Below are 22,865 nucleotides of genomic sequence, written 5' to 3' on the forward strand. Positions count from 1 at the left end.
AAATTATTCCTGACTGAATAATAAAATATATCAGATGGGTAAAAGTTTTAGCAAGTTAAATGTGAAAGCACAATATTGCTGCTTAGTTATGAATTTTAAGCAGAAACTTGGTGGTGACATAAATAAAAATATTTTTTCAACGTGGCAGAAGCTCAAAGATTACAACAGAATATGTAAAGCCAATAGATAAGGAGGGGGACAAAAGCATTGCTGTGAAGATACTGGAGAAACAGCAGTGGAGACACTAAATGAATTATTGGCATCAACATGCAGTACATTTAGAAAATTCTCCAGATGGAACTCCTGAGGGCAGAAATCTCAAAAATTGTGTTATATTGAAATTTTAATAGATGCTAGTTTAATAGAAATAAAAAAAAATAATGGTAAAGCAAACAACAAACTGCCAGTGTTAGAGATATTCCCTTTACAGGCTGTAATATATGGTAGGGATAATTCATGCTATTAATGTATGGTATAAAATATTGTAAAATCCAAAAACTATGTCTCTGACCATCCTGGCTGGGAGCTGCTGTCTATTCAGATTACAACAAGTTCCCAGACACAAGTTAAGATAATGATCGATGCCTTAACGTAAGAATAGAAGCTTCCAGGGCGGTGATGACCGGTATCCCGAGTCATCGGGAGCCACCCAAGAGTGATTATCGCCTTGCCAATTGCATCTATCAAGATAGTCAGCAGCACCAAACTGATACATCTTAATACATGGCTTCCACGGAGCCCATTGACGCTGACTACGCACCTGGAACCGGCTTTTGTCGAGCTCTGCACATGGAAAGAAGCAGCGATGCATGTGAAGAGTTACAAAGGAAATTTGGTCATCTTTGCCTTAGGCATAATAAACTGTATAAAACCTCGCTGCAAGAAGCAGAATTCGTGAACAGGGGAGACTCTGACACTCGAGGGGTCAGGTCCAGGTTCACCCAACGCTGGTCCTGGGCTTGACGCTGTCTCTTTGGCTGTGGTGGTCTCGGAGACTGAAATTCGGTCGCGCAGACAAATTAATAAATCTTGGCTAAATTTTTGATAATTTGGGCTCACGATTTGATAATTCATAATAATCTGGTGACAACCCGAAGTGATTTGAATTTAGGTTTCGGGACCCCTTCCCGCCCAGAAGGCGCCCTCCTGATTTCAGTTAGCTGAACGGGATTGGAGTCTGTGAGACCAATCAAAAATCACCGAACCGAAACCGGAGCCACAGCCAAAGAGGGATAAAAACGGGCCCAGCTCTCAGAAACTCATCAAGATCCAGGGGATCTCCGAGCCCGAGGTGCTTTTTCCACTTGGAAATCTACGTGCACGAAGAATACACGTGGGAAAGGAACTGTGAGTATCGCATGGTTGAGTGGGGTGTGACCAAGCATGTGTGTGAGACGTGACTCTGTCACGAAGCGAGTGTGGGACCCACAATCGTGTTACCGCCATCTCGCGAGGGACATGGTCGGCCAAGGGGGAAGCGGACGCTTTTTCTTAACACACATGGGATCCGGGACTCATAGGGAATTCAAGGGGGGAAACCAGTCGCGGTCAGGTCAGAAAGGAGAAAAAGACGATCTTAGAAAATTCCAGGAGCCCGTCTGCCTTCTGATCCAGTGAAAACAGGTAAGAAAACCGGAGATGAGTCAAAAAGTCAGCGGAACAGTTCTCCGTTTGACTAAGACTGGTGGCATTTTGCAAGCTCAGGAAATCAACATCGGACAAGCATTCGGGACTCGCGACGAGCATCCCAACCGGAGGAGATAAGGTGAGAAAATTCACAGGCGAGATTTTTGGAAAAATGGGGTTGGGAAAGAGCAGGTTCCAGAGAAAACCCCATGAAAAATCTCCCCAGGGTCCTGAGAAAGTTCTACCAGAAATCCCAAGGGATAGTCCGTTGGGGTGGATGCTAGAGCATTGGGACGACAGCCCCAGGAGAGCAGGTAAGTCCAAGGAGAAAATTTTGCATTTTTGTATGGAAAAATGGGGAGGGAAGGAGATCGGAAAATATGTGGTTTGGCCGGTGTTCGACGCATTTGAGGCATGGACTTGCGAGTCTTTGTACAATCACATATTTAATCGCTGCCCGCAGGATTTTGAGGAAATTGAGTATGCCGAAATGTGGAGGTACACTTGTACGAGTTTATACCTGGTACGAGCCCTCCGATGCACAGCGAACAGGGGAAAGGAATGGGAACCCTTGGACAATCTTCCACCTCCCTACCTTGTTTCTCTGCCCCAGCCCAGACCAGCTCAGACACCGCTAGTGCCCACGTTGCCTCTCAAGGCAGCGATCCCACCGGGTCAGGTCTCGGCGCCGCCGCAGCAGCAGCCTCCCCTTCCATGTGAACAAGCCACGGCACCTCTGCTCCCATGTGAGCAGTCGCTGCTGCCAACCCTTCCCAAAACTGAAGAAAAACAGGTAACCATCCCCAAAGTTAGCTCTCCCCTGGCCCATCAAACGAGACAGCGAACGAGAAGGGCAACCACAGGAGACAGTGAGGATGAGGAAGAAAACCCGGCTTCTGCCCTTTACGGGAGGTGCCAACGGCTCCTGGAGTTATTGGATTCGTACATGCCCCGATCGACACCAGTGACGTGAGAGCATTCAAGAAAGAGATGGGAAAGAGATGCATGATCCTTTGGGGGTGGCGGAAGGGCTAGGTGAATTGCTAGGCACCAGCACCTACACCTATGAGGATCTCCAAGCAATCATGAGATTGCTGTTCAACAATGACGAAAGGGACATGATCAGACTAGCCGCAATCAAAGATTGGGAAAAGAGAAACCCCAATGGGGAAAGCAGGGACGAGAGATGACCAAACCAGAAACCATGTGGAATGCCCAGACAGAGGAGGGGACGCAGAAAATGGTGAATTTAAGAAATATGATAATTCAGGGTATCAGGGAAGCAGTACCCAAGGGACAGAACATGAGTAAGGTACTCAGGGAGTGCCAGGGAAAAGATGAAACACCCACAGAGTGGTTGGAGAGGCTCCGAAAGGGCCTGAGAATGTATTCAGGGACGGATCCCGATTCTCCAATCAGGGCGGTTTTGCTGAAAACTCAGTTTGTGGCAAAATCCTGGGAGGACATTCGGAAAAAGCTAGAAAAGATAGATGGTTGGCAGGAAAAGGGCTTGTAGGAGCTACTTCGGGAAGCCCAGAAAGTCTGCATGAGGCGAGACAAAGAGAAACAGAAGATCCAAGCTAAGTTATTGGTAGCTGCAGTAAGGGAAGTACAAAAACAGGAGCAGGTCAGAGACATGGTGAAGAAGGCGCCGGCGAGGAAGCAGAACCCTTCCCAAGGAAAAGGATCGAACGATCAGAAGAGAGATTTCGAGTGCTATTACTGCGAGCAAAAGGGACACACTTCCAAAGAAATTGTCCCAACAAAGCCAAGGACCAGGCAATGTTTCAAGAAGGTTAGGGGTATCAGGGTCTTTTCAGTTTGGGGTCCGGAACACCAAGGGAGCCCTTGATAAAATTAAAAGTAGGACCCCACAGGCAGGAGATGTGGTTTATGGTAGACTGGGGGGCGGAACGGACAGCGGTGCAGCAGCTGCCGCAAGGGTGCTCTCTGAGCGACGATTCAATGATGGTAATCAGGGCAAAAGGCAAAACCCTTTGAGGTTCGGATCATAAAAGATGTAGAAATAGAAACAGAAAACAAAAGACATACAGGAAATATATTATTGATACAGGATGCGGATTTTAATTTACTGGGGCGGGACATGATGGTAGTCCTAGAAATCTGCTTGGCAGTGAAGAATTCCCGGCTCAGGGTGAGAATGTATAAGCTCACTGTCCAGGACGAGGAGAAAATAGACCCGAAGGTGTGGAATGTCCAAGGGGAAACTGGGAGGTTGGACATAGAGCCGATTTATGTCGAAATTGAGAGACCAGAAGACCCTATTTGGGTCAAACAATATCCCATCTCCATGGAGGAGAGGAGGGGATTGAAAACGGTGATTGACGAATCGATAAAGAAAGGAACGTTGGAGCCGTGCATGTCCCGGCACAACACCCCAATTTTGGCTGTGAAAAAGATGGACAGTAGCTTTAGGCTGGTGCAAGATTTAAGGGCTGTGAAACAGAGAACTAAGACTTGTTCCCCACAGTCTCGAATCCTTACACTTTGTTGAATAACATTTCTCCCGAGGACATGTGGTACAGCGTGATTGACTTGTAGGATGCTTTTTGAACCTGTCCTTTAGCGGAGGGCAGCAGAGATTATTTTGTGTTTCAGTGGGAAGATCCGGAGATGAACAGAAAGCATCAGCTCAGGTGGACGTCATTGCCTCAGGGCTTCATGGATTCCCCGAATTTATTTGGGCAAGCACTTGAGCAGGTTTTGAGTCATTTTGTACCAACGGAGGGGACAAAATTGCTACAATATGTAGACGATTTGTTGGTTGCAGGTCCAAGGGAGGAGGTTGTAAGGGTGAGCACCACTGAGCTTTTGAACTTTTTAGGGGAAAAGGGGTTGAAGATGTCAGAGTCGAAGTTGCAATTCACAGAGCCTGAGGTCAGGTACTTGGGACATTGGTTAACCAAGGGAAAAAAGAAATTGGATCCAGAAAGGGTGTCAGGGATTATTGCCTTAGCACCCCCGCAAACAAAAAGGGAGGTCAGACAGCTTTTGGGGTTGTTGGGATATTGCCAGCAGTGGATTGAAGGGTACAGTGAAAAGGTGAAGTTTCTATATGAGAAATTCACCACAGACCGAATCAAATGGATGGAAAAAGATGAAGAAGAATTATGGGGAGTCAAGGAAGCATTCACAGTGGCACCAGTGCTGAGCCTCCCTGATGTGAAGAAACCCTTTCAGTTGTTCGTGGACATGAGCAATTACACAGCACACGAGGTGCTGACACAGGACTGGGCAGGGGTCAGGAAACCAGTAGGTTACTTGTCGAGGTCGAGGCTTTTGGACCCGGTCAGCACAGGCTGGCCCACCTGCCTGCAGGTGATTGCCGCTGGTGGAGGAAGCTAGGAACGTAACCTTCGGCACACCATTGGTAGTATTTGCACCACACAATGTGTGGGGAATACTACAACAAAAGGCAGATAAATGGCTCACTGATGCTAGATTGCTGAAGTATGAAGCCATTTTGATTCACTCACAGGATTTGGAATTGCGGACAACGACCATGCAGAACGCTGCACAGTTTTTGTTTGGGGAAGCTTTAGGGGAGCTGGTTCACGATTGTGTGGAGGTGGTTGAATTACAAAGATCAGAGAGGATTTAGAAGAGGAAGAGCTAGATAAAGGAGAAAAATGGTTTGTAGATGGGTCAAGAAGAGTGATTGATGGAAAAAGGAAATCAGGATATGCAGTTGTGGATGGACGAATGGGAAAAGTGATTGAAGCAGGTCCCCTGAGCGCGAGTTGGTCAGCACAGGCTTGCGAACTGTACGCGGTTCTGAGAGCCTTGAAGGAACTGAAATGGAAAAAGGGAACAATTTTTACAGATTCCAGGTATGCCTTTGGAGTGGTTCACACCTTTGGGAAAATCTGGGAAGAAAGGGGGTTGATCAACACCAGGGGGAAGGGACTGATGCATGGGGAATTGATCTGGCAAATATTAGAAGCTCTAAGGGGGCCAGAGGAAATTGTGGTGGTCCACGTGAAGGGACACCAGGCAGGGATTCCGTTCCGAACCAGGGGAAACAATTTCGCAGACCAGGAAGCCAAGACCGCGTCACTGATGATGGTAAGTACCCCGGAGATTGAAGGGATCGAGGTCCCAGATGACCCTCCTCAGCCCTCCCAAAAGGAGATTGAATGCTATGAGAAGACTGGGGGAAAATTGGAAGAAGGTAAGTGGAAATTACCTGATGGGAGAGAACTAGTTTCTAAGGGTTTTACCAAGAGGATTTTGCGGAAACTGCACCAGCGAACACATTGGGGGGCATAGGCCCTGGCAGAACAATTTTTGAAATTTTTCAGGTGCAAGGGAATTTACGAATTGGCCAAACAGGAGGTACAAGGATGCCTGATTTGTCAGAGAATTAACAAAACAAGAGCAAGACAGGCCATCCTGGGGAGTTGCCCCATTGCGTACTGACCATTTGAAAGAATACAAGTTGATTTCGCAGAGTTGCCAAAGGTGGGAAGATTCAAGTTTGTGCTTGTGATTGTGGACAAACTGACTCATTGGGTGGAGGCTTTTCCCAGCCCACGGGCAACGGCTCAGACAGTGTCCAGAAAATTACTGGAGGAAATTGTACCCCCATACGGGGTGGTGAATTACATTGATTTGGACCAAGGAACACATTTTATATTGTCCTGGGTTGACTATATGATGCTTTTATTCCCAGTCGTCTCATTCTGTTTATACTGTATAATAATAAGTTTTGCACCTTCAAGCCGTGTTCCAGAGAGTGAAGGGGGGGAGAGAAGAAGCAGGCAGGTTTTGTTTTTCAGACACTGCACTCACTCTTCCACATTCCTGCTCCTGACTGTGTTGTCTGCGGATGGACAGACAGCGGGACAGAGCTCTCTTTTGCTTTTAGTTAGTTTAGCTAGCTGAGGCAAAGAAGTTCCCTGGACTGTGGTTTTTTTCCCTTTTGTTTGGACCTCTTGAAACCTGCTCTGGACTGAACACCCTGGGGAGCACTGGCAGCTCGCACCTGTGGCCCGCTAGGCCAGGCCTGGCCTGCGGCATTTCCAGCACCAACAGACTGATCAGAGACTGAGTGAGCTCAGCTGCAACCCAGGGATGGGGTTTTCTCAGTTTGTCATCTCTTTTGGAGCAGCAAGGGGTTTTATTGTTTAATATTGTTTAGGTTTTATTGTTAAATAAACAGTTTTTTTCCACCTTTCTCCAAGGAGGTAGCTTCTCCTGGACTGGTTGGGGGGAGGGGCTGATTTAATCTGCTTTCCTACTGGAGCCCCTTTGGGATTCTCTCCCAGATTTGCTCTGAACCAGGACATATGTCAAAGACTATTAAGCAGATGGCTGATGCGCTAGGCATTCGGCGGGAATACCACACTCCGTGGCATCCCCAGAGGTCAGGACTGGTGGAAAGGATGAATCAGACCTTGAAAGCACAGTTATCTAAATTAATTTTAGAAACTCTGATGTCTTGGTTGAAATGCCTACCTTTAGCGTTGCTTAATAACAGGACGATGCCTCATTCAGAGACGGGGCTCTCACCATTTGAAATGCTATATGGGATGCCATATAGACATGGGATGCCGGTGGGACACCCCAGGCTTGAGGACTGCCAGATTCAACCATATCTGGTTGATGTGGTTTGATCGGAAGTAGGTTTTCTGGGAATGTAGTGGTCAGGCCAGTGGGGTTCAGATTCTGAAATGGGCATCTGGTTTGGTCACTGAGGTATTGGATACGTCTCTGAGAGCACAGGGGTTAAAAAGCAGAGCTCTCCCTTGGGAGTTTCTCTTTGATTTCCGGCAGGAAGAGTTTCGGATCTCTCCCCCCCAGTCCCAGCTGCTGCCGGCTGGGCGGGGGGAGGGGAAGCCGTGCCAGGCCTTTGGACGGAGATGGGAGGTAGGCCTGGCCCAAGGGTGGAAGGATGGAGAAGAATCTTACCGAGAGGCATCGGGCAGCCCCCCCCCAGGAGAGACAGAGAGAGAGAGAAGTCCGAGAGGTATTGGGCAACTGCCCCCACCCCCGGGATTGCACGGGACTGTGTCCTTGAAACTGATATTGGCCTGTGGAGAAGGAGGGGGAAGGGGGGGGTGCAGAGGAGAAGGATCCTGGCTGCTTGTAGGAGTTTTTAACCCCTGTTTGGACAATTAAAATCTCGCAGAGTATTGACCTTTTCTGGAGCAGGGGTAGAGTGGAAGATAAAGAGCAGGAAATGGGCAAGTGTGATGCGATGCAGGGTTGTGAGAGAACCCTAGATGGCAGGAGATGATGGAGTGGCCTTTGGCTGGACTTCTTGTATAGCCATGGACAGTACAATTTTTCCTGTGATACAGAGACTGCATCTAGGGGGTGGCAATGGCTCGAAACCGGGAGAGTTCAGTGTTGAGACCCCTCGGCCCCAGGGCGTAGAAATTTGGGGGGGACAGATGGTCCCAAAAAGGAGAGACTGTGCTCTTTTTGGAAGGAGACAAAGCACCCTTAAAAAGGACAACCCTAGAAGCAGCTCTGGTCCATGTTCCGGTGGCGAGAGCACTGGACATGAAAGGAAGAGGTCACCATGGCTCAAGAAGGATTCCTCCTCTTGACAGACCGAGAATTATTTACAGAGTGATGATGGACTGAGAGTTGAAATTTGAAAAATAGATGTATTGAAAATGTGGTGGGGGGAGGAGGAAATGATTTTGTGAAGTTTTCATTTTCCATGTGTGTGTGTATGCGTGTCCTTTTCTTTTGTAGTTTAGTTAATAAACTTTTTTCCCTCTATTCCTAAGTAGGGTGCTTTGCTTATTTCCTTGATGTGAGATGTGACCTTATTGGTCACATCTCACAGCAGACACCAGGCAAGGTGTATTTTCATGGGGCACTGGCATTGTGCCAGTGTCAAACCATGACACTGGTTGCAATCAACAAAAATTTGCAGGAACTTAGGAAACAAGGGATAGTATCTCAGAGTGCTCCTCTGGGATTCGCTATCCACAAAATTCAACCAGGCAACAGAGTGCTTGTGAAAGTGTGCAAAGATTTACCTCTCTCTCCTCACTGGGAAGGTCCCTTTCTTGTGCTCTTGACAACAGACACGGCCATTCGGATGGCGGAGAAAGGCTGGACACACACGTCTAGGGTGAAGAAAGTCGAACATCAGGAGGAAGCACCCGAGTGGAGGGTCACTTCTTCCCTAGGCGACTTGAAACTCAAACTCCAACGTCCTTGTAAATGACCGACGGCGAGTGGATAAGTTGTATACTGTCTGACTGTGTATGCTATCCATTTGTACATTTCAAGTGTGAATATTGTCAGAGGTGTTTGTTGTACACTGTAGAAGGGGACAGAGGCCAAAGGGGTTGTGCACTCAGTGTCTGGAGGAGGAGCTTGAGCTGGCTGACCCAATCCTAACCCTAGCCACAAGTCTAGGAATCATTGTATTAGATTCACAGGAGTTGTTTCAGATTTTTCAAAATGGGGTGCGTGGAAAACTTAGATCTAAGGCAGAGGTTCTGGATGTGGAGTGCCAGAAATCAAATCAAGGTACCATGCAGCTCCGATGCCATCAGAATTTCACGGTGGGGCACCTTCAAAAGGAGGTGTGCAGCTAGGTCAGAGAATGTGTTCTCCGAAGAATACTCCTGCTGCCGTGAAGATGGTCTTCCTCACCGCTGGTGACACTCCAGGGGGCAGAGGCAAAGGCAGAGGAGTACACCTGATGGGAATCCTGATTGGCCTGAGCCTAGCCATGTGTGGGACACAGAGTCTGCACATTGAGGTCCCAATGAGAGGCGGAAATGACAGCTCCACAGATGAGTGTGGAAGTTGCACTCAGGTGGTCCCAGTTGAGCAAGGGGACGGGAAACCCTCAGCATACCAAGCCCCAGAGGAATGCATCAAGGAGCCTGGCAGGTACTGTTGGAAAAATGGCATGAGGGTCAAATTATGTAAATTGGACAAAGGGATTTGGTGTATCAATCCCAAGGCAGAGTCAAGGAACAGGCAGTCAGACGAGCACAAGCATCAGATACGGAGACGGAGTGCAGAAATAATGTCAATCCCCGTTTGCAACCAATACAATCGAACCATATGGGTTGAGGGAAAAACTGAATCAATTTTTGTTGCGTATCACCAAGTCAATCCATTGTGTTATGACAATGCCATGCTGGGGATATGCACAATGAATGGGAAAATATATTGGATGGGACGAAATGTTAAATTTGATAGCAAATGTACCTTGAGCAGGGATATTGGATTTGGCACAGGCGAATGATGATAGGGTGTGCCTGCAATATGACAGGGTTGTCTGTTTCACGAAAAATGAAGATGGTGAGGATCCTGAGGGAAGAATGAGGGAGATCACTCAGGAATTGAAGAGAAGGGAGTCATAAATGAGGAGAAAGCGAATTGAACAAGAGAGATTGAAAAGTCTGGGAAAACAGTACGAATTACTTGAGAAACAATACACTGATGTGGAATTACCTTCCCCGGACAGGAACCTATTTATTGATTTGATGCAAGAAATTGCAGCGCAACTGGGATTGTCAAATTGCTGGATTTGAGGAGGGCTGAAGTCAGCAGAGAAATGGCCATGGAAAGGGGAAGGTTTGGCTCCAGAACAGCTTCTGAAATGGGACAATCCAAGAGTCTCTAAATTGGCACAGAGGCCTGAGAGATGGATTTTGGACCAGAGGGTGATTGGAACCGTTTGCATCAGTTGTGGAGGAAAAGAATATACCGAAATGGTGGGATACACTCCGTGTGTGACTACCCTGATGGTAAATTCAAATAATAAGGGCAAGGTCTGGCAACCAGAACCCCCTGTGGCGTACTGGAGCCAGAAGAATGAGACCAATTGTGAATGGAACAGAAAAATAGGACTTTGCTGGGTCAAAAATCTTGGAGCCAACCCTTACCAATCCTTGGAGGGCCTGAGAGAATACTGGGGAGACCCAGGGAGAGCGAACATTAGATAGAAAGCCCTGGATGGAATTTATTGGATTTGTGGGGAAAAGGCATACAGTGAGTTACCCCTGAGGTGGAAGGGATCATGTACTCTGGGCATGATCCGGCCAGTCTTCTTTACTCTCCCTCGAATGAAAAGTAACCTACTAGGGGCTCCTCTGTATGAGACCCTGAGGAGGGAGAGAAGAAGCTTGAAAAAGATGATACCTGTAATAAGTGGCATACAAATCTGGGGGGAGGAAGAGAGGCCAGCTGCGAGAATAATTCATTATTATGGACTGGCCACGTGGGCTTCTACGCAGATGGAAGCTACGGTATAGGGCTGTGATTTATCTACTGAACCAGCTGATTCGGCTACAAGCAGTGGTGGAAATTGTATCAAATCACACCTCAGAGGCCCTGGATTTACTTAGTCAGCAGCACACCCAGGTGCGGGCATTTGTGTACCAAAATCAAAAAGCTTTAGACTATCTGCTGGCCAAAGAAGGGGGAGTGTGTCGAAAATTCAATGAACCAGAATGTTGTATTGAGATTGACGATTATGGGGAGACCATAAGAGGATTGGCAGCCGAGATCAAGAAAGTGGCCCATGTCTCAGTTCAAAAATGGAATTCAATTATGCAGTCTTCATGGTGGGACAGATTATTTGATGGGGGCTGGTGGAACAAAATAATGTTCTTTGTGCTGTGTTCAGTAGCTGGAATCCTGTTCCTGGCATGTCTAATTCCTTGTTTATTAGTTTGATTCACTCTGTGGTACAGGGGATGCAGATAGCAATAGTGCCCGTGGACCCAGAGTTGGCTTCTGGAAGCAACACACTTAAGATCATGAGCCTGGGAGAGAAGAAGTATGCCAGCAGTGCTGCCGAAGTATTGGTGAAATTTGAGAAACGAGTGAAAACGAGTGTAAACAATACTGAGTATCAGGGTATTCCACAAGGGGAGCACAGGATAATTTCATAAAGGTTGCTCTCTTTGTGACAGACCCTTAAAGGAGGCGGGTAGAAGTAGAAAGAATTTAGCTATTTGTGTTATAAAGGGAGCATGAGTTAAATTAGTGATATAAAAGGGGAGGGATTGTAATATATGGTAGGGGTAATTCATGCTATTAATGTATGGTATAAAATATTGTAAAATCCAAAAACTATGTCTCTGACCATCCTGGCTGGGAGCTGCTGTCTATTCAGATTACAACAAGTTCCCAGACACAAGTTAAGACGCCTTAACGTAAGAATAGAAGCTTCCAGGGTGGCGATGGCCAGTATCCGGAGTCATCGGGAGCCACCCAAGAGCAATTATCGCCTTGCCGATTGCATCTATCAAGATAGTCAGCGGCACCAAACTGATACATCTTAATACATGGCTTCCACACAGCCCATTGACACTGACTACACACCTGGAACCGGCTTTTGTCGAGCTCTGCACATGGAAAGAAGCAGCGATGCATGTGAAGAGTTACAAAGGAAATTTGGTCATCTTTGCCTTAGGCACAATAAACTGTATAAAACCTCGCTGCAAGAAGCAGAATTCGTGAACAGGGGAGACTCTGACACTCGAGGGGTCGGGTCCAGGTTCACCCAACGCCGATCCTGGGCTCGACGCTGTCTCTTTGGCTGTGGTGGTCTCGGAGACTGAAATTTGGTCGCGCAGACAAATTAATAAATCTTTCTAAATTTTTGATAATTTGGGCTCATGATTTGATCATTTATAACAAAGGCTAAAGAACTCTGAGCAACTCAGCAAAAATCCATGCCAGGCCCATATTATGAGCACAGTTCTGTTCATCACTTCTCAGAAGGGATGCAGTCAAACGGAAATGTGCATGGAAAAGTAAATTTTATCTGAAGGGTCGCTCACGTAGAAGTATTCATCCTGATAGAAGGTCAGGAGAAAATAGAAATCGACAGAAAATGCTTCACTTTAATAGCAATGTGTGAAAAATATCTCTAACTTTAGATACAGTGATCCAAATATTGATTGTATTCTATAGCTGATGTTCGTATTCCTTTGGACTATTTATATTTTCTCTTCTACATAATTAAGTTTTCTTAGTGCACACTGTGCTTGATGGCATAATTCCTAACATTGTACATGTCTTTGAAAGCTTCTACTCCTGGGCTGAGCAGATTGTATATGCCTAAGTCTTCTCCCTCCTGTGCAGGAAAGTGTCGCTATTCCAATACAAAGCATGCAACAGAGTCTGCTTGTTGAGATGTGTTGCAGATTGTCTCTAGGACAATTTCTAGCAATGCTGAGTGCTTAAAGGCCAGCCTTGCTAACCAGGACATTCTTTCTCTTGTGCTTATCACTTCTCATCTCCATTCCTTTGGAACTTAAGCTGTTATCTCTAATGGTGTCTTCTTTGATTATGAGTAGCTTCAAACCAAATGAGAGTAGGTTTAGATTAGATATTAGGAGGAAATTCTGTACTATAAGGGTCCTGAGGCCCTGGCAAAGGTTTCCCAGAGCAGCTGAGGCTGCCCCATCCCTGGAAGTGTTCCAGGCCAGGTTGGAGAGGGCTCTGAGCAACCTGGGATAGTGGAAAGTATCCCTGCCCATGGCAAGGGAGTGGCACTGGATGATCTTTAAGGTCCCTGCCAAGCCAGGCTGTTCTATGATGCTATGAATCTGTTTTTCTGGGCCCAGTGACCCTTTCCTGCTTTCTGAAACCATGTTTCTGGTTTAGCAGCGGTCCCTCCAGAGAACACTGAATGTGTACCGTAGAAGCCACAGTGCCTCAGGGCTTAGAAATACATGTTCCAAGGAAGGGTGATCAACATGTCACATTTAGAGATGTTAGTGAAGTCTTGATTGTGAACCTTCAAATTGAGTAAAAATACTTGAGAGACATTCAGTGTCCAGAACAGCAAATCTAACAGTGTTGCTTTCAAAGCTGGTTTCACACTTGCATTTCAGTGACACTTTCTGCTCCACTGTGCCCCCTGCTCTCCCTGACTTTCCTTTCTGTGGTTTGGATAAAGCTCAGCCTCTATTTGTTCTTCCCAGTGAAATGCCTTTTGCTTATTTCCCCTGCATTCCTTAGACATGCCTTGCAGCTGAACGTTATGGGCACGCAGCGGCTCCTCGAGCTGGCCCGGCAGATGCGGAACCTCGAGGCCTTCATCCACATCTCCACTGCCTATGCAAACTGCGTCCGGAAATGCATCGAGGAGATCATCTACCCACCCCCAGCCGAACCCCAGAAGCTCTTCGATTTAGTAGAGTAAGTAAGAACCACATTGTCCCTTCCAGTGCTGGCTTCCCTTCATCCTGTGGCAGACCTGGGAGCTGTTCACAGAATTGGGTGGGATTTTTGTCAGAGGTGCTGTTACTGCTGGTTCTTTGTGGTTTTTTAAAGACTGATTTCATGACAGTCCAGTATTAATTTCTGCAGGAGTGTATTTTCTGCCAGGAATGGAGTTGCTGCTTTCTGTAACACTCAGCTCTGCTGCTGCCTTTGTAATAACTGATTTTTTCCATACACCTTTTTTCTTTTATCTTTTCAGCTTCCCAACATTGTTTCCACTTCTTTCAGAAATCCTGTGGTATTTAACTGGAGTTATATGGGGATGAGTAAGAAACAGGCTTTTTTTACACAGTTCAATGTGAATCATTTAGGTTGGAAAAGACCTCTAAGATCACCAAGTCCAAGCTTTGACTGATCACCACCTTGTCAAATAAACCAGAGCACAGAGTGCCACATACTGTTGGGTTTTGAACGCTTACAGAATTGGTGACTCCACCACATCCTGGGGCAGCCCCTTCAAATGCCTGGCCACCATTTCAGCGAAGAAAATTTTCCTGATTTCCACCTGAACCTCTCCTGGCACAGCACAAGGCAATGTCCTCTCAACCCAGACAAGAATACAGGGCTTTGATGAAACACCAAAACAAGCTTGGTTAACTGAATTTACCAAAATAAAGAATAATTAGAAAGAATAACAAAATCAGCTGATAAAGGTCCTAGAAGACATTCTCCTTAAAGAATTTTCCCACAACTGCTAATGTGTTTTCATTAATTTTCTAGTGGGTGATATAAACAACTGATCTGTGATCTGTTAACACAAAGAGCTGGTATAAAATCTTTATTCTTCTTGATTTGGGTAATGGAAGATGAAATTAATTAATGCCCACTAAGAGAACCACTGATTGGTTTTTTAAAATAAAATAAGTATATCTTAAGAAATAATTTAACTGTCTAAGCACTACTCCAAAAAGTTAGTACAAACTACTTTTTCTATTTGAATTTCTCTAGTAGCCCATATTCTTGGATATGTTTACTTCCAGCTAGTAGTCATCAATCATTTATCTTTTATTCAGTAAGTGGAATATGATAAAAAACTTGAGAAATGTCTTAGTGCATTAGAGCAGTGGGCTCCCTGGTCCAGTATCGTGCCCTCAAGAATGTCACTGAGAGATGTTATTTAGGGTAACTACACCAGCCTGGATACTCCTTTTGTTCCCCTCACAGAAACCTGAAGAGTCTCAGCCTTTTTACTGTCTCCTCATGTGCTGATGGATCTGTGTTGGTGCTGATGTTAGTTGTCCTTCCTCTCTACCTGTTCTTTAACTCTACTCCCTCCCTGAGGTATGGGGGTCAGACAGAACTTCATGCAGTACTCTAGTTGCGGTCACTCAAAGTTTTATTTAACCAGCTTCAAAATTACACCACCGGTCTCATTCTCAGTACCTGAGGATGGCCAGCATTTCATTGATTTATTTTTTTTTTTTTTACTTGCTGCTGCTCCCTGACATGGAGGTTTCAGAGCTGTGATTCAAGAGCTTTTGCTGAGCTACAGTTACCAGTTCTAAGCTCAACAACCTTTAACACCAGTTCTGGTAGACTGCTTTTCCCTAAAAGTGGAGCTGCTCTGTCCTCTTTTTGCCCACTGACTCAGTTTTATGTCCTTTGGTGTTCATCACTGTCAAGACTGCATTTCACTGTCCCAAAAAGCTTACCATCACTTGCAACTCTGAAAACAATTAGTGTTGATGGCTCAGATTTAAAAAAAGGTCTGATTGCTAGTCAGAAGTGTGGAGAAGGGCTTGGCTGCCTCAGAGGTTGTTACTTCAGCTGCTTTATATAAAATACTAAGGATTTATGTATCATAGCTTGAAAATGCAGCAGAGAGGATGATGTTTGAGATGCACCTTTAATATTTGCCATGTAAGTGAAAGAAATAGTGCGTGGATATCAGGGTACGGAAGGTTTCAGAGAGAGGGGAGTGACAGGTATCAGAATTTTACCTTTGAAGGGGAGGGAGGGGAAGCAGACAAGGAAATATAAACTGCCTTCAAAAATGGGGAGAAATACAGATTATGTTTTGCATCAGCCAGCTGTGGATGATTCCCTTCACAACCAGCTCTTGTCTTAAGGTGCTGCTCTTGCAAGTGCTTTAAGAGGGATAATCGAAGAACTAGATGGAATAACAGATCCATTTAACAGTGCTTTTGGCCATGCACTTGATGTATGGTTATGATTACTTACTCACTTGAAATCTCAAGGAGGATTCCCAGCTGTTTCTTTATCTGCTCTTATCCTCCTGTTACATCTTGCCGTTTCAGTATTTTGATATTTAACCTGCAAGTAAACCCTGAGGCTTAAGCTGTGTAAAGCAAAAATCACACTTCTAAGTGCTGCCAGGCCAATAGGGGAAACATATAATCTGCTGCATCAAGCATGGTTTGCCTTAATCTAAAGCTGAAGGAAATCGGCTTTGAAGGGTGTGCTGAGGTAAGGAACACAGCACACAGCAAAGTCATGGCTGAAGGTGTGGGTTGGTTGTTGCAGAAAATACAGATACATCATTACTTACAAGAAAGAGTCTTACTAATGCAAAGCCATTAACACAGAAAGTTTTGCTTTCCTGTGGCAGAGTAATTTGGTGCATATAATGGAGAAGTTATTAATTGTTTAATTTGCTTTGTTCGCTTGGAAGGGCCAGATGCAGCAGTGAGCAGAAGCAGTAGCTTTTGTGAGTTAGCATTCCAGAATCTTCCAAGTAGGTCACAGAGCAGTTCTTGCTGAAGTGTTATCTCTGCCTCCCTGATGGTCAAATCAAATCACCTGGCAGGCTGATGCCCTTGGGACAGGTCCTCAAGTAATACAGAGACCTCTCTGGAAGGATGAGGGCAAGGGGAAATACCTCTGCTTGTACTTCTACACCTGTCTTTGCTTTGTGAGAATGCAAACCTGCAACCCTCTATTACGAAAATTTAAAAAAAAATAGAAGGGGAAAAAGACTTGCACACAGCTTAACCTGAGTTCCTAAATTAACTTAGTCTTCCTCCAGGCTCTACAGAAATAGGCATCTCTTCTTGGTAGACTGGTAATTAGCTACTCCACAGATTCAAACAATAGCAGTTTACTGAGACCCTGAGGTTCAGTGGCTGCCTAAGTGGCTTTACAAATTATGCCAATATTATGTGCTGCTTGTAACTTCTGTGTAGTTAATATCTTATGCTTAAATGCTTTCTTCTGCCTTGTTTCTGCTGCGCAGGACCAGGCTTGCAAAGGAAGGTGTTTGTGCCTCCATAGGGCTCTTTTATTTAAAGAAAAAATTCCAATATACTACAAATTGTCAAATTTTTAATGCAATCCAAAACTGAGAGATTTGGTGCATCCAGCCCTCCCCTGTGAATCAGTGCTTTCTCATACAACAACTTCCCATCTGTGCCCAATGAGAGTCATTTGAAAAGTGCTGTGCCACCTGAGCCACCATGTCTTTGAAAGGTTGACAGGATCAAGCAATTTTTCAGGTGTGACAGTCGGCATCATATTTCTCTCCCCTTGATCTCTGCCTTTTTCTGAAATTCAAGACAAGGAGGGGTGAAGTGAGGATCTGCAGGAAGCAGTATCCTTGCAGTGCCCCTGGGAAGAGTCCACGCCTTCAGACTGAACTGTAAGTCTGTTGACTTAATTACAAATTGGATTATAGGAGGTAATCTTTGATTCTGTGGTGTAACACCAGGCTACTGGGAGCCTGTCAGGGACTGGCAGCAAGGGCTCTGGAAGCACAGCCAGTTCTTGTCCTTTGCACCCAGATGCTGGCAGGACTTGTGAGGTGCTGGTGCTGTGCCAGGGAAGAGCCTTTGGATGTTAGGCCCTTCATGCAGCTCTATCGTGGTAAGGGCTGCTTTTTAAAAGCTGTCTGCATAACTGCTTCTGATGGATTAGGAGCTTGAATACCTTCAAAAAATAAAAAACAACTTGTCAGAATTATTTTGGGTTTTTTTGGTGGTTTGGTTTTGGTTGTTTTTTTTAAGCACCAGCTGTTTCCTGTGTGAACAAACCCATAGTAAGCCTGCTAGGGGGAACATGTAACCCTGCAAATGATGGAAATCCACTGTTGGACATTTTTCCAGCTTTTGAGACCTTTGTGTTGTTACGTGACTTGCTAATTCAAGGTTACGTGGAATATTCTGAAACATATTTGGGAGTATACAGGGACTGTCTTGGCTGAGGATGAGAACTGCCTAGTGGGATTCCTGGCTGGGAGAGCTCCATCGGGCTGTAGACCATGGCAATATTTATGTTACAGATTGCAGTGAAGCATTACCCATGCAAGAGATTGCTCTGAAGTGAGTTTGTAGAGGTACCTGAATTGCATTGTAGCATGAAGCTCACCAGGGTTTATTTTGTACCTTGAAGACAAAAGTGACTTTCTCCCACAGAGCAGTTTTAAATCCAAATCTTAACTATCTTTGACTATATCTTATCCACTGTTTCAAGTGAGGATTCCTGTCTCACTGGTCTGTTTTGCCTGAATCTTTTTCTCTCCCTGCGTGGTGGATGATGATGTTCTTCTTGTTTCCTGTAGGTGGTTGGATGAATCCATCATTCAAGACATCACACCCAAACTGCTTGGGGAGTGGCCCAATACTTACACCTACACCAAAGCCTTGTCAGAGTACCTGATTCAGCAAGAGAAAGGAAACTTGAACATTGCTATCATCAGGCCATCCATCGTGGGAGCCAGCTGGCTTGAGCCTTTCCCAGTAAGCATGAATACACAATGCAGCTGGAACTGTGGTACTGTCAAGAATCTGTCCCTCCTTGTAGCAGTGTCTTGAGAAACAGATGTCCACAGTTCATAGGGAGATGTGCGGAAGAGGTAGAGATCCTGTGCTGGAGTAGAACAGCAAGCCTTCTTCAGCACCTTAGAACTCCTGTGAAAACACCGCATTTAAGCAATAATAACAAGAGCTGGGATAGTTACAGTGCAGAATGCTGGGCTTGCAATTGATTGTCCATTCAGGCACACCAGGGGAGTTTCTGTGCTCAAAACATGGGATCTGAGGGTCAGTCGTACTCCTGGTGCATTGTGGTTGAGGTACAAATGTCAGGGACTCAGTAATTAAATGGAATGAGATAATTCATTAAGCAAAATATACCAATAGAAATAACGTGCCCTAACATTGCAGCCACACTGGAAAGGCAGCACAAAGTCACCTTTGGCTTTCATGTAGCCTGAAGTGTGCCAGAGATGGCTGCGATACAGCCAAGGCTGTGGGCCAAGCTCCCCACCTTGCAAAGACAAAGAGCTCTGTTTGGTGTTACAACCTGTTCCAGGTCAAACAGCTCATCACTGCTCTGAACTCCAGCTCCCACAAGTGGCAGCTTCCCTGACCTGAAGTAGGATGGGATTCAAAAGGAGTGTTGTGGTTTCATTTTGGGGGTTTATTCTTCCTTGCTTATAAATTAGCTGGAGAGACCAAATCACCCTTGGTGACAGCTGCATGTTTTCTGTCAAGGGTAAATATTAGTCCAGCTGTTTTCAGCAAATTTATTCCTGAGGCCAGGGAATAGGAAAGAAGTGATTTCTAAGAACAAACTTAGATTCTGTTGATGATGAGTAAATTGCATACAATGCATCCCCTGCTACTTTTTTGCATCCTGGCAGGTGTCCCAGATGGGCTGGCATCCATCTAAACTAGTGTCTCCTTCCTTCTTTGTCTACACCACACCACTGTCATCATTTAGAAGTCTGTGTAAGCAATACATCATTGAAAGGAACACTTATCATTCTTCTTTTCCACAGGGTTGGATTGACAACTTTAACGGGACCAGTGGAATATTTATTGCGGTACGTCTGGTTACTATTTAAGCTCCCCTTAAAGCAGAGTTTGAGTTAAAATTGCTAAAATAGCAATTCTGATAATTCTGATGTTACTCTACAGCCCCACTTAGAAACTGTGTGCAGTAAAGGGCCACAGGAATTTTCTGAGTCTAGGAGAAAGATGACACCCACTTGCCACACATCTGTCAGCTGGTAGGACACAGAGGATGGTCTTTTTGTGTGGAGCTCAAAAAAGGACATCGAGAGAGTATTCATGTTGCTGGTTTGCTAAAATGCGAATTGCAGTTCCTAAAAGCTCTAAAAAAGCTAAAGGTTTGGACGCATTCAGCCAAATTTTCAAAGAAAAGGCAAAAGATGTATCCTTGAAATGAGGGTAATTCATGGGTGTCACAGCTTGAATCTTTTAACACAAATTTATTTTCCAGGCCAGGTAACTACACTGTCAATACAAGCAGCAGTATTTGTCATTCCATTTGTCTCTGTGTGTATTGTTTCCAAATCTACTGCTGTAACTTGTCATACTTCACAATACCAAAGATTCTGGCTTCCACCTGCCACTGCTTTGTACAGGATTTCTCCCTCTACAGACTACACCTAAATAATATGTATGATTGATTCAGACTCTGCCAGTCACATGGATAATTCACTATATTTTTTCCTAACTTGATAAAATATTCCTGTAGGATGAAAATTATCATTACAATTAGTACATGAAAGGAGTAAAGTTGCATACCTTTTTCTTGCCTTATAATTTTTTTTTCTGAAGTAAAATCACTGCCTTATGCCTCTCTGTCAATCCATAATGCTGTATAGCTCTGAGCAGATATTTATGTTCATGTATGTCCAGCTTCATTGCTTCATCAAAACTATGGTCTAATCAGCCTGGTGCAGTGTATGAAAGGATTAGTGGTCTGCAATCATAGGAGAGCAGAATAAAATCCAAATATGATCTCGTTAAAAAAGTTCATTTATATCTGGAGTAGAGTATAAATAGAAACTTACAGTTACGGAGTGCACAGGACAAATAATGCTTTCATGTGAACCCCATCTATACATTTCAGAGGCATTCAATTTTTGTACACAAATTATTGACCTCTAATCATGTCACAGTTTCTTTAAAAAGAAATTTTTATATTCCTTGGTGACAACTCAAAGAGCTTGTACTTCATCTCTGCTCTAGTCCCAGGATCTTGCACTGGTTTCTGGGTTCTTTTATGATGTTATATGTTATCAAGATCAAGGAATGCTTTGCAATTCCTTAATTTTGCAGATGCACTTCTTACGTTTTCATGTGTCAGGTTCTGTCTTTGTAATGACATGAATTTTATTTTGGACTTCTTTTTGTTTTGGTTTTGTTTTTGGTTTTCTTTTTATCATAACTTTCAATGATGCCTGTCACACCATTTATCCAGAACTGGTTTGCAAGAAACCTTGGGCTAGGTTTTGTATGCAGATGTAGCCTGTATCTTTAGATCCAAGTTAGCTCCATGGAGAGTAAAGATTATGAGATTCTAGGGTCACTATGGGAAATGGCTTCTTTTTTTATATAAAAAGATTAGACTTGCACTGAGATTTGAAAAAGAGGTGGTATTTTTTGGTCCAGGTTTGAAGCTCTGAGATTTTTCAGTATATTAGAAGAGACAATGAAATTTTTGTCATCTACACTGAGCTCTTGGGTGATGAAATATGGTCTGTAACTACATTGAGAGTTGGCCAGCAAAAAGACAAAAAACACTGACAAGGATGCAGGGTGTAGAGACAAACTTGTTTGGAATGTTTTCCAGAAGGTAAAAGTGTTTATTATTAGGGACCCAAAAGACTTTTTTCTTCTGAAGGGAGGGAATTAATAATTTTCCAGCTTTGGAAAAGAGGAGAGTGTGAATACATCCAATAAGTACATGAATTAATGTTCTTGAATGTGAGGAGTTGTTTGAAAATGAACCCTTAAACATCTGAGTGATGCATCAGTTAGATTGCCTGAAAGTTGTGTCAGTACAACCAGCTTTCCTGGCCAAATGTATGTTAAACTGTGATTATCAGATGAGTAGCTTTATTTTCTTGAATTAAGTGTTGAAAAAATCAAAAGGAAAGTGGTTTTGGTGGTTTGGTTTTGTGCATTTGAAGTGTTCCTCCATACCAAAATACTCACTTTCAACTTCTAACCAAGCTCATCCTACAGGGAGAACATCCCTTAGATTCAGATTTGGTTCAGATGATCTTTGATGTCATTTGGGCAGAACCTGGACTCCAGATCTTGCAAAGACTTTTTTCCTCAGTTGCAGTGTTTGAGTCTGATCATTTAATTCCCTAAATAGACACATTTCTTTTAAATATTCATGAAATATGGGAGTCCAAGTTGTTCTTGATAATCTAATTATGTTCTTTCTCCTACAGTTGCTCCAGCTGCTGTGGGGAGCTGTATTTGTTGATTGAGGAACAAAATTAAATTAATTACATTTCCGCTGGAGTGTAATTAACTCATTTTGTCTTGATGTTCCCTATTACATGCAGAGACCTTCCTCCCTGCAAAGTAGTGAAGCTGTAGGGCACAACTGGTTTAATTTGTGATCTGGACAGTGACTGTCCAAAGCACCTCAGCTGAGAGGCTGTCCAGAAACATCAGACTCTGGCCAGGAAATTATTTTGGAGGCTTCACTTTGCAGTAGCTTCTATTTCACTGAAGAGAAAAATGTCAGTATCTATAAATAGAAACCAAGCCATACCTGATGGAAGTACCACTGAACCATTTTTGATGTAAAAAGTAACCTAAAAAACTTAAACCTCAAGCCTTTGTTGCATGCAAAACATAGGAAATCTCGAAACCATTCATGAATGTATGACCATCACATGCTGCTCTGAACACATTTTGCAGCAGATCTATCAAATATCCTCATTTGGAAGACCTCAGAAAGGTTTCTAGTGTGAAAATGTGATAGTTAATCACACAGTAGTCTCTAGTGAGCATATGTTCATAGAAGTGGAAAATTCAGAGCTGAGCTTGGTTGCCTCCTTTGTTTCCTTCTGGCTTTTTTTTATCCTTGAAATAACCCAGTAGTAAGAACACAAAGAAAATCATAGTGATGTTGCAAGTTGAAGCTTTAGTGTCTGAGCCTAACCATAGTTCAGTTTAGGGCAGCAGAATTCAATGCATGACGCAGGTTTGAGGAGGATGGAGTGAGCCATGTAGGGAATCTTGCACTGTTTGTGTCAGTCTTGTGATCTC

The 22,865-nt window shown here is 44.4% G+C and overlaps 1 protein-coding gene across 5 annotated transcripts in view; it reads left to right on the forward strand.

The window, feature by feature from the left end:
- Nucleotides 1-22,865, forward strand: part of LOC115909770 (fatty acyl-CoA reductase 1-like) — a 132,222-nt gene that overhangs the window by 92,671 nt on the left and 16,686 nt on the right. For all 5 annotated transcript variants that reach the window (XM_030959331.1, XM_030959333.1, XM_030959332.1 and 2 more), the window contains 3 exons: nt 13,606-13,785; nt 18,383-18,560; nt 19,604-19,648. In XM_030959331.1, coding sequence (XP_030815191.1) covers nt 13,606-13,785; nt 18,383-18,560; nt 19,604-19,648 — 403 coding nt within the window. The remainder of the gene's footprint in view (nt 1-13,605; nt 13,786-18,382; nt 18,561-19,603; nt 19,649-22,865) is intronic.

This window comes from Camarhynchus parvulus, chromosome 1A (genome assembly GCF_901933205.1).
Source record: "Camarhynchus parvulus chromosome 1A, STF_HiC, whole genome shotgun sequence".
In the NCBI taxonomy this organism is placed as follows: domain Eukaryota; kingdom Metazoa; phylum Chordata; class Aves; order Passeriformes; family Thraupidae; genus Camarhynchus; species Camarhynchus parvulus.